General features: G+C 39.3%; 1 protein-coding gene across 4 annotated transcripts in view; it reads left to right on the top strand.

The window, feature by feature from the left end:
• Positions 1-12,792, top strand: part of LOC108427579 (membrane-associated guanylate kinase, WW and PDZ domain-containing protein 3) — a 149,449-nt gene that overhangs the window by 104,071 nt on the left and 32,586 nt on the right. For all 4 annotated transcript variants that reach the window (XM_017697831.2, XM_017697829.2, XM_017697833.2 and 1 more), the window contains exons 4-6: positions 16-135; positions 5,573-5,779; positions 11,603-11,798. In XM_017697831.2, the coding sequence (XP_017553320.1) occupies positions 16-135; positions 5,573-5,779; positions 11,603-11,798 (523 nt within the window). The remainder of the gene's footprint in view (positions 1-15; positions 136-5,572; positions 5,780-11,602; positions 11,799-12,792) is intronic.

The following is a 12,792-nucleotide window of genomic DNA, read 5'->3' as shown; positions in this document are numbered from 1 at the left end:
GCACTTTATTTGCAGGTACCACCCGGCTACCCAGGGAAGGAGAAGTTCCGGGAGTGGACTATAACTTCATCAGTGTGAATGATTTCAGGATCCTAGAAGAAAGTGGGCTGCTTCTGGAGAGTGGAACTTATGATGGTAAGTTCTTGAGGATGCAGATTGTGATATGTAATGTTGATATTGTGTGTACATGGTAATTTTAGATTTTAGCTCATTGATAAAATGCTACGTTACATTAGCAAATTTGATACTGTTTTATAATAAGCATTGTGTGGTATATGATGCTCTCTCTTATGTGTATATATATATATGAGAGGGAGAGAGAGGGAAAGTGTGCATGTCTTTGGAAACCGTCTCATAGCCAAGAGCAACTTCAGATATGTTACATTTGGTTCCAGCTAAGCTGAGGAATGAATTTAGCTTAAGATTCTGCGGAATTCATTCTGCGGAAGATGGTGGCTCTGCTAGTGTGAGATTACATGGTGCAAACGTGCTTTGCAGCGCTTTCAGCTGAACTGCTGTAAAGCACACATAAAGACAGGGATAGGGGTAATCTGGTCACTGTAATGATATCATACCTCACTGGAGCAGCTTCACATATGCCTTGGGGCCTAAGGGAGGGCATAATCACAGTAAATATGCCCAACTTGGGGAAAAAACAAACATTAGATTGCTCTATTTCTGATCAACTTGGAGTAGTTCCCTTCAATCCTGTTGAAATAAGCAATGAAGCTGAATTAAGCCCCCCCACTTGAGCGGGCCACTTGTGTATAACTTACACAGTTTTTTTGTCCTGTCTGGGTTGGGGTCGGTGTGTGTTTTGTTCATGTGCTTAAACAAGAAATGGGAAAATACAAAAGCAAATTGAGCCATTTTCTCAGGAGTGGCTGTAGACGGGTCTGGATCTCTACCCAGAGGACAGAGAGAGAGGGACAGAGAGTGCATTGGAGCCTGACTGTGCTAGGCTAGTGGAGTTAATGCGGCCCCATGTTGCCTCTGTGGTCGAGGCTATGCCAAAGAAAACCTGCTGGGATGGCCAGGCATGTCAGACAGACATGTCCATATGTGCCCATCCTCAGAGGGAGAGAGAGAGAGACAGGCACTGCACTGTTAGAGCACACAGCTACACATACACAGACACTCACATACATACACAAACACACACATATGGCACATTAAATGTATATTCAATAAAAAAAAAAACAATTTAGGTTCTTTTTCACCATGTTCCCTTTGCCTTCATATGGATAAATGAGCTGCTTTTTAGGACACAAATGAAGCTTTGCCATTAGCTTTGATTTCCAGGAGGTCAGGCCAGCACTGAACTGGAATTAGCTTTGCCGTGCTGGAGAAGTGGGGCATGGGACACCATTGCAAATGTGTTCAGATGCAACAGAAGGTGACTAGATTTGACCATGGACTAGTAAGGATTTGCGAAGGAAATTCTCTTTTAACACCAATATTAGGCGTAAGCTGTGCTCAGAAAACTCTCCTATTGTGCTTCAAGGCTATATGACTCTCTTTTGTCAATAGTGTAGATTGATTTTTGCTTCTTGCTTCGCAGGGAGCCTCATATTTCATTGTATATAAACTCTTTCCAGTTATGATTTGATTCTGAGTAATATAGACTTGTGGCTCATTGAAACAGAATGTCTCAATGGGGCACCTGTCATTTATTCACTGTTGGCTGAAATCAAACAATTACTGTAACAATCTCTGTTATTCAGCTCTAGTTATTCTTAGTATTTAAATCAACATGTCAGTGTGTTCCCAGATATAAAGTCCTTTTGTGTAATATTTCATTGTTACGTGGTCTCAGGACATCTTACGTTCTAATGCCTACATTTTAAAATTGAAAATTGAATCATTGCTACATCTGTTCTAAATATGTCTACTTGCCTTGTACAGTGGTGCTGTAATACTCTCTAGAGGATGATTTTCTGGTTTTAAGACTTGGAAAACCCCCTTCTTGGGATGTATTTTAAAGGTGGGAGAATGGGAGAAACCTTTAAAAAACTAGCAGCACCTTGGGGGAGATACTTGAGGACAGGCTGCTAGCTGATGCAGAAAGAAGCCACATAGCTAATGGTAATACTAGGAAGCTGAATATCACATTTGTGTTTATTGGCCTCTACATCAGCGGCTGTGCTATAATGTGATTTCATTATAACTTTAGGAAGATTTTCAATGGATGCAAGACTTAGCGTTGTGAAAACACTAATGACGACAAAAACCGAAAAAGCATGCAAATTCATGAATTTTGTCAAACTGATTAGGCTCATGAAGGATGAAGCTGAGAGATGCAATGCAGCACTACAAAATATTACACAACATGCCTCTTTCAATTAATCAGCACTAATGAACAGTTGAGGCAGTATTATCTATCTGATAATCGGCACTATTGTACACTGTACACTGGCAAAAAATATGTAGATACCTCTCCTAGTATAGCTGAACTCAGTATTTAGGAAATGTCTCTACATACTTTTGGCCATAGAGTGTACAATAGTACATATCACTGTACATAGTACATAGCCATGCAGTCTCCATAGACAAACATTGGCAGTAGATTGAGTTATACTTGAGCTCAGTGACTTTAAATGTTGCACTGTAATAGGATGCCACCTGTCACTTTGTGAAATTTATGTCCTGCTAGACACACCCCCAAATCTTGTGGAAAGCCTTCACAGAAGAGTGGAAGATGTTACAGCTGCAAAGGAGAGGGCTCAACTCTAAATTAATGGCAGTGGTTTTTGGAATAGCATGTCTAAGAAGGTCATATATTTGTGACAGTCATGTGTCCACATAATTTTGTGTATTTTAACATTTTAGGCCTTTCTACGAATGTGGAGTGTGTAGGTGCTATGGAGTCCTTTTTTAGCCTAGAACACACAGAGTGCCACTTCATTGCATCTGCTTATTTGGATTGTCATCTTATTATGCTTGGTGGGCATGGAAATAAGCTTCACCATCAGCCAAAATGTCAACAACATTAAAAAAATGCTGAGGCACCTTTCCCTTCTTAGACAGATTATACAGCTCCCTGTAGATCGGTGGTGACAAATAATGCCATAAATATACCCTGACGCCAAACTGTGGTCACAACTTTACATCTCTCATACATTGAAACATGTTTGTTTGGCGATTAATCAAAGTTAGTGGGTAGATGAGACATAGCTTAGCTTAGCACTCATTCTGCACCTAGCTATGACTATTCTCTGGGTTCATCTCTCCCTCAGTCAGTGCACTGTAGTGGATCTGTGTTGTCAGAGCATTCATAATTCCTCTTCATGTTCAGAAAGAGGTGAAGGGAGTTATAGACAGTAATTAATTGGTGTTTAAAAAAAGCATATTCTCCTGTGACTCCCTTTCCTATTCTCTAATTAAGCTACTTATAATATATGGTTCAAAGGAGGAGGTTTAATCTAACTGATGATTACGAGGATTGTTGAGTTTGTGAAACGAAATTGAATATTTGACCTTAAACTACTGCTTTCCTTCACATTCACTAGGGAACATGTTGACTTTTCCTTTTTTTTTCTTGGAGAAGAAGAAGACAACAAACAAATACAAATCTGTATAATTTGAATTAATCTGTGTGCAGTTTATGAAGGTTGAGCAGTTGATTTAAAGAGATTTTTTTTCACCCTTCGAAATGAATCTAATCATACTGAGAGTGATTTTCGTGCCACATCAAGAGAGACTAATGAAACTGCACACATGCACACACATACATAAACACACGCCACTGAATTAGAAAATCATCTAAGCACATTATACAGAGCTCTGATTGGTTGCTCCATTCTTGGTGCTGAATATTAATGAACTATTCTTTTTTTTGCATTAGAATAGAACACGGAGGATGGGGTTCATTACTGAATCCAATGGAGAGTGTAATTGCTATCACAGCAGCGCCAAAACGAGCTGGTTTGATGTTTCATTCTACACACTGTATTGCCACTACCTTAAGCTTTGTTTAGAGAAATGAAAGAGCTGCAACTGAGTAAAGACAAAGAAGCTTTCTCTAAGCTCCTTTACTCTTCATGTTTCATTGTAGTTTTGAAATTGGGGACTTTTTATGATATGAAAAAATGCTGTAATTTTTGAGTGCAAGGGATTAGCTGGACTACTCCTTTTTTTTTCTTTTTTTTCCAGTCCCCATTTCCGCAGTTTAGTCTTGTGTTGACTTCTGCCTGGTAGTGACAGTGACCGAAATACTAACAAGTTCTAGTGTTTGTATTGGGGATTTACATTCTGTACTGTGGAGGTGAGGAGGCACAATCCAGAGCAGTTGTTTTCTTTGGCAATGTGCCAAGTACCCAAGTCCCAGTGGTTTAGATTTACTACAGCATAACCTGTAGTATTGAAAGAGTTCTCATGAGTCTCTGTTGTACGAGTGCTGCTCCACAGCTGTATGAGATAGAGGGCATTCTTTTAAAGCCATTTAGAAGAGGAAAGGTGCTGACTCCCCAGTGTTTGTGTATTGAGCAGCCATTAAAAAAATCTTTTTCAGTACGTATTCACAGCTGTGAGCTGAATTTCTTGAACTTTGAAATCATGAAATTTTAACCTGGTACTTTATTATTGTTCTTTGTAAAATAAAGCAATAATCCATAAAAGGCGTGCACTGAATTTACCATGGTTAAAGGGTGACAAAGGGGCAACAAGATGGAATATAATTTATTGAATTTATTATCAATAAAAATTAAAAGAAACAATTATTCCACCAGTAAAGGGGAATTCCACTGATCTTTCAAGATCTTTTTTTTCAGCAATTATATGATGAAGATATAAACAGACTCATTCAGAGGGGTCTGATATGCCATTGTAAAGAAATTTAAGACGTCAGATTTTTCCCAGTAGGGGTGACGTTTACAGAGTTTAATGTCTCTTAAGGTTTTCTCAGAGAAAGCTTAAAATATAATGGTTATGAAAGCAGTGTCTGATGCCTGCGATATTGTTTTTAGAAACTGTTGGTCTAATTTTTTTTCCCTTTTAAATCAGTTCATTACAATGAAGTAATAATGCAAAAAAAAGATAAAGTAGTACCCTTTCAGGGTAGCTTTCAGATTTACCACAATTTTGCTATACTCAACATTTTAAAGTTAAAAATTCACATGTAGGTTCACTGTGTGTGTATATATATAAATATATATATATATATATATATATATATATATATATATATATATATAGAGAGAGAGAGAGAGAGATAGATATAGAGAGAGAGAGAGAGAGAGAGAGAGAGAGAGAGAGAGAATCAGGTAAATATCATTGAATATCAGATTCTATATCAGATAAAATAATTATATTTGTCTTCTAGTTCTTATCATCACCACTGTAATAAAATCTGTCAGTAAGTGTCTCTACAATTAAACATTCCACATCAAATACATTACATTACATTTACATTTAGCAGACGCTTTTATCCAAAGCGACTTACAAAAACCTAGAATGACTTTGCATATCATTGATTGAATTGCAGAAATTCTGTAAAAACGGCAGGATCCCATTAACAATACGCTATGGCTTGCGATAGAAAAAAAAACAGAATCCTCTCTTGTATTTTTTAAAGGTAACTACTATGGCACGCCCAAACCGCCAGCGGAGCCCAACTTGGTTCAGCCTGATCTGGTGGACCAGGTCTTGTTTGAGGAAGAGTTTGGCACAGAAGTCCAACGCAAGCGCACCACCTCTGTCAGCAAGATGGACCGCAAGGACAGTGTCGTCCCTGAGGAAGAGGATGATGAGGAGCGACCAGCACTGCCCAACGGCCTTCCAGGTGTGAAGATACTGATTTTACTGTGTGTTTACATGTGTGCACATTACACAGGTGAGGGAGAGTGGACCACAACCTAATATTGATTGTTTTGATTGTTTGTTTCTTAATCATTTTAAAATAATTTAGGGCTCACAGGTCTCGGAGGAAGCCTCTGTTAGCCTTCACCCTCCTAGCATTAGTAGTATTGTGTGATTGGAGGAGTCCTAACTAGTGGGTGGAATTAGAGATGAGTCCAATTGGGGAGAAAATTGTGTATTTTTTTTTTTTTATATTAAAACTATTTTTATACAAGCACATTTCTGCTACAAATGGAACTGTGATCTTCATAAAAAAAATTATCACTATTTTTATACTATGAGAAAGTCATGATTATACCACAAGCATCAATAGTTTTATTAACTTAAAAAAGGTGCATTATGACAGTATTCAATAAGGCACTTAGCACTGGTGAATGATATGAGCTATAAATAGACCGCTAAGTCAAAGTTCTTCTACTTCTTCTTTCGGCTGCTCCCTTTAGGGGTCGCCACAGCGGATCATCTGCCTCCATCTTGCCCTATCCACTGCCCCCTCTACTTTCACACCAACCATCTCCATATCCACCTTCACTACATCCATAAACCTTCTCTGAGGTCTACCTCTTCTCCTTCTACCCGGCAGCTCCATCTCCAACATTCTTTGCCCAATATATCCACTATTCCTCCTCAACACATGTCCAAACCATCTCAACGTGGCCTCTCTGGCTTTATCTCCAAACTGCTCCACCTTCACTGTCCCTCTGATCTGCTCATTTCTAATCTTGTCCAGCCTTGTCACTCCCAACGAAAATCTCAGCATCTTCATCTCCGCCACCTCCAGCTCAGCCTCCTGTCTTTTAGACAGAGCCACAGTCTCCAAACCATACATCATAGCAGGACGCACTACTGTCTTGTAAACCTTCCCTTTCACTCTTGCTGCTATCCTTCTGTCACACATCAGCCCTGACATCCGTCTCCACCCACTCCATCCTGCCTGCACCCTCTTCTTCACCTCTTTTCTACACTGTCCATTGCTCTGGATGGTTGACCCAAGATATTTGAAGTCATCCACCTTTACGACCTCTACTCCTTGCATCTTCACCTTTCCACCTGCCTACCTCTCATTCACACACATGTATTCTGTCTTATCTCTACTGACCTTCATTCCACTCCTCTCCAGTGCAAACCTCCACCTCTCCAGATTCTCTTCCACCTGCTCTCTACTCTCACCACAGATTACAATGTCATCTGCAAACATCATGGTCCATGGAGCCTCCTGCCTGACCTCAGGCAATCTGTCAACCTGTCCATCACCATTGCAAACAAGAAGGGGCTCAAAGCTGATCCCTGATGTAACCCTACGTTCACATTGAAACCATTTGTCACGCCAACTGCACACCTCACGACTGTCTCACTATCCTCATACATGTCCTGCACCCCCTAACATACTTTTCAGCTACACCTGACTTCCTCATACAGTACCACAGTTCCTGTCTTGGCACCCTATCATATGCCTTCTCTAGCTACTTCTGACTTTCTCTGTACTTCTCTACCAACACTCTCAATGCAAAAATTGCATCTGTGGTACTCTTTCTGGGCATGAAACCAAACTGCTGCTCACTGATCTGGACCTCTCGCCTTAGCCTTGCTTCAACAACTCTTTCCCATACCTTCATGGTGTGGCTCATCAACTTTATACCTCTGTAGTTACTGCAGCTCTGCACATCACCCTTGTTCTTAAAAATGGGGACCAATACACTGCTTCTCCACTCATCAGGCACGCTAAGTCAAAGTTCAAATAGCATAATACATTTGAAATTTATTTTATTTACAAAGCTTATGTTGTTCATTGTTCAAAACCTGTTTTCAGTTTTTCAAAGAAATCTACAGATATTTTTCACACCTCCAAAGTTTAGTTTTAGAAGTTGGTTGCGTTTTTCTGCTTCTTACGATCCAAGTAATCTCAGTTACAAATTTAGACTCATTGGTCCTTAAAATTAGTCAAGTTTTGGTGTTCTAGCACAAATTGTTTCTTTTTCTCAGTAACACATCTTTTGACCCATAGCATTGAGTTGTCTTCACACAGTGGAAGGATGGACAAAAGCAGTGGAGCTCATTTTATCTCTCAAAGATGAAAGTGATATTTATCAGATGAGAGTCCCATCTTTTAATCATTTTTAACTCTGTGTTTGGAAACTTGTTTTTTTTTCTCTAATGTTCTTTGATTTTGCAATTCCTTATGTCAATGGATCATTTACTATCTGATCTCATCAGAAATATATCCTGAAAAATGAATAACTTGCACTTAAAAGCTGTTTTGATTGGGAATTAAATAAATAAAAGAGGCTCTCTGACTTTTGCACAGCAATGTATATCATGAGGATGTGGCCTGTTGACTGTATGACTGTTTCCTTTGGGAAGTTTAATTGTAACTGGGTGTTAACACTAAACCCACTGTGTGCAGGCTGTATTTTAGTATGGCTAACTCTCTATGAAAGTTTGTTTTATACTTCTGAATGGTTCTGTATTACAGCCACCAAGATAGATTATGGTACTTATGCACACAGCTCAGTAATTAAGATGCACTTATGATGAAAAACTCACTTTCTTTGTGGTGAATCTTGAGAATTATCTTGTGAAAATTTGCAGATAATGATGCTATATGAATATGAGACAATGATCAAGAGCCCAATCTACTTGAACCTTTTTTATGTTCAAATACACCAAAGATTGTACCCCACATTAGGTTGTTCCCTGTGCTCCCGTATTACAGATATTTTTCTTATATAAAGTAATCACCACAGTGCAAAACTAAGATGGTATTCAGAGCTCTTTATTCATAAAAGATCCATTAAAAATTCTTTATTATTGAACTATGCTTACTACAACAGCAAAGATATTGACAAGTATGTAAACTACTGTCTCGTACTGAAGTCAAGCCAGTTTTTGCCCTAAACTAAGACACTTTCAAGCTTTGAAATTACAAATCCATGCTTTGAACATTTTGTAAAGATTTTACAGGGAAATATAAACATTTTAAATTTAGTACTCAGCTCCTTCACTGTGGCAGAATAGGACCATGATTTAGTGATCAACCCAGTATTGTATGTTCTCTCTCAGAGGAGCAAACTGTCCTTGCTGTACTCAAGGAGAATCTGACACTGAGAGTGAGAGGCTTGTTTGCCTTTAGCCTGCTGCGACTAACACGCCGTGCCATTGAGACAGTGATAAACTCCTCCGGTCATGCGCTGTCCCCAAAGAACCGGAGTTCCGCATTGGGACGGAATGATGCGATGGCGGAAGACAACACTGATCATGTGCACTCAGTTATCAACCTCCTTCAGCAGACTTTCGCCCTTCCTCAAAAGCAAGCTACGAGATTTACTGCGACAGGACTGTCCACACTGCGTAGCTGAATACATTCTAGTGAGCTGAGGTAGCGATTTGAGCAGGAGCTATTTTAGTGCAGCCATATACACAGCATTCATTCAGTAAAATTAGATAGCTATAGTAGCGTCCAGTTGGCTGGGAGATGGAATGCTGCTCTGAGAAATTATTTGCTGGCAGTGTGTGTCAATTACATGAGAGGAAAGAGCACCTGTCAATCAAACAAGCAATCCTTCCGCAAACTGTCCTAATTAGTCACACAAGATTCAAATGCTGTTTCGAATGTATTTCAGGTAATGTTCTTTTGGGAATTAGAAGTTATACTCTGAGAAACAGCAGATAAAGATCCTGAATTTTGAACATCACATCTTTGATCTGCTATATATGTGCACACACAAGTACAGACAGTCTATTTATATTATGCAATATTGTTTCTGCAATAACTGTGGCATTCTATATGGCCCCTCCATATGCACAAGGGGTGAATCATCCCAGGCTATGACCCTGCTTAACCCCACTACCATGTAACGGCTTTTTTAGGCATGCTAGTTTTTGAATCTTGAGCCTTTGACGTTTGACAGCTTCAGAGCTGGGGATTCGAGAAAGAGAGAGAGGCAGGAACAGAGAGAGAAAGAGAGAGCAAGCTGGCCAAGAGAGCTATAACCGGATGCATTGTGTCCACATCCTTCTTGATCTGCTTTGATCTAGCGCACACAGTCTATCGTAATGGACATCATAATGGAAGTCATCTTAATGGAAATGTATTGAAACAGTGAGAGGAAAAAAACTCAAGTATCTGTAAAGTAGGCATTGTTGCCATGGTACCAAGCAGAATATGCATGTCTTGCCTGTGGTAGGCAGGGCCCTCAAGTGTATTGCTATTGATTAATTTCTGAATCTCAGAGTGGCTGTGCATTTGCATAGTTATGGATTGCTGTTGGGATTGGTTAATGTTCTTGTCACAGCCGTGGCTGAAACCAATGGAGAGGAAATAGCTGTTGAATATTCGCTGGAGCAGATAATCCCTTCACTTGCACAGAAAGAAGTTGAATGAAGATGTCTTTGCCTTAGAGTATCTTAATATTTGCTTTGATGGCTTGTGCCACTTTTGGTGTAAAAAAAGAAGCTCTAACTGTGTTACTAAGGATGTGTATGCATAAAGACAACCCATTCCTCACGTCAAAATGCAGTATTATTGAAGTGCCTATGGAGGGTTTGCATTGACCTACAATACTGGGCAAAACTCAGAGACCGTTCTTTATTTATTTAATTTCCTCTAATTAATCTCAGCCCAAATGGATATTACAAGCAAGTTCATTTTTCAGAATTAGGAAAAAAAGAGACTATATTCAACAGAACATTACACAGAAGCATTGACAACTAAAGATATTTTTCAGATTTTAGTAAAAGGCTTTGCCCTTAATACGACTTCTGTTCTATTCAGTTTATCAAAGAAATCTGCAGGGATTTTTTTTCTCCAAATGTTCTGCTTCTCACAATCCAAGTAATTCCAAACACATCCATGGATGTTTAGTTCTAGATGCTAGTGTGGTGAATCCATTGTTTTGAGGACCCCAACAGCTTCTTTGTTTGATTTACAATGTTTCCTAATTTCAGTAACAGCTTCTTTACAGCTATAAATTCTTTCAGACTCATAGCGCTGAGATGTTTTCTCACAGTAGACAGAAACATATGTGGATTTTTTCAAATCTGAAGCAAGAGTGGAGCTTGATTTTCTCTTCGCTCTCAAAGGTGAAAGCTTTAAGTACTGTTTATCGGATGGTGACATTTTTGGTGGTCTACCAGGTCTTGTATGGTTGTTAGGAGTCCATTTTTCTCTACATCTTTTCATAAGTATTGGAAAGTCTTGTTTTACCACTTTTTTCTTTGACTTTCAGCTTCCTTATGCAAGTGGATTATCTTATGTTTAATCTTTACAATAATGTCCTCTGAAAAATGAATAACTTGTTCTTACTAACTGGGTTGACTAGAAATTAAATGAATGAAGGGTGGTGGTCTCTGACATACGCACAGTACTGTATGCCATTATGTAGCTACATAACTTTAAACTGCTATGTGTATTTTAACATCAGTAACCAACAATAAATCTTCTGGATTTTCAATTGAAAGCTACATTTAATTTTTTTAAAAAGTTGCTTTTTTCCACCTGGAGAACCTTTGTGTTTGCCATGTCAGGATCTTATTTTCTTCCTAGTGTTTGTGGGGATATGTTTGGCTTTTCTCTTCTCACAGGCGAAACCGGAAAAGATGTTGTCTGTGTTTCAGTCTACCTTCACATGCAAATCACTCCCCCCACTTCAGTGTAGTGCTTTGCATTGTGTCATAACTCTTATCAGTGTGTATGTCTTTCTCTCTCTTTCTCTCTCTCTCTCACACACTCTCTTTCTCTGTTTTTCAGAGGGAAGTGAAGAGTGGAGGAGGCCAGTGCCCAGCTACACTCAGTCCAATAGCAGCAGTGGTGGCGTTCGTGGAGGCAGCAGCAGCGGTGGGGAGCTTCGCACCTGGAGTTCTCTGCCCAGAGACGACAGCCTCGAACCACTACCGTATAACTGGGAGATGGCCTACACTGAAACTGGCATGGTCTACTTCATCGAGTAAGTTGTCTTTATGATGTCACCGCAATTGTATTTTACCCCTAAATTGTTTGTCATTAGTTTATTACTTCCCTGTTATCCAAAATTTAAGTCATCTTTTGACTACATTCATAAATCTCATTGTACTTTATTACTTCATAAACTGATATTCTCAAGCAGCATACAACATGCATAATAATAAGGCTTTTGCTTTGTGCACTGCTTTGCCCATTACAGCACACACAGGGGCTCTCTAATAAACCTCAGTCTCTTGGTTTGGTAACCAGTCCAATAGGCTGACATTTCATGCTAAGGCATTTATTCTCATGTCAGAATAATACAGTTAATTTCTCCTTCATTTATTTACTGCCATCATAATACAGTAGTGTTAAAGAGAACACAGAGGATCTCAGCTTTTCCCCTTGTTTCATATGTAGTAAACTCACTAAGGATTCAACCATTTTTTGTGTAATGGATTATTTGTGCCTTTATTACAGGACCATGTGTTGACAATGTTCTTGAAAATGTAGGGAAGAACAAAGACACTATATGGACAGAAGTATTGGGACACACCTCTTAATTGTTGAATTCAGGTGTTTCAGCCACACCCATTGTTAACAGTTGAATAAAATTAAGCACATAGCCTTGCAGTCTCAGTAGACAAACAATGGCAGTAGAATGGGTCATGCCAAGGAGCTGAGTGACTTAAAACATGGCACTGTCATAGGATGCCACCTTTGCCAGTCAATTTGTGAAATTTTTGTCTGGCTAGCGTTAAACCATGCATACTCACAGAGCAGAGCTAGCAAGTGCTAAAGCGCACAATGCCTATCCTCTGTTGAATCATTTTCTAACAAGTTCCAAATTGCCACCTGGAAGAAACATCAGCAAAAGAACTGCATGTTAGCAGCCTTACAAACTAGGTCTCTATGACCGAGCAGCTACACACAAGCCTAAGATCAGAATGCACAATGCCAAACGGAGGGGTGGGAGAGGTGTAAAGTATGCCACCACT

This window comes from Pygocentrus nattereri, chromosome 26 (assembly GCF_015220715.1).
Source record: "Pygocentrus nattereri isolate fPygNat1 chromosome 26, fPygNat1.pri, whole genome shotgun sequence".
NCBI lineage: Eukaryota > Metazoa > Chordata > Actinopteri > Characiformes > Serrasalmidae > Pygocentrus > Pygocentrus nattereri.
The sequence above is the reverse complement of the archived record's forward strand: the minus strand, read 5'-3'. Positions and strand labels throughout refer to the sequence as shown.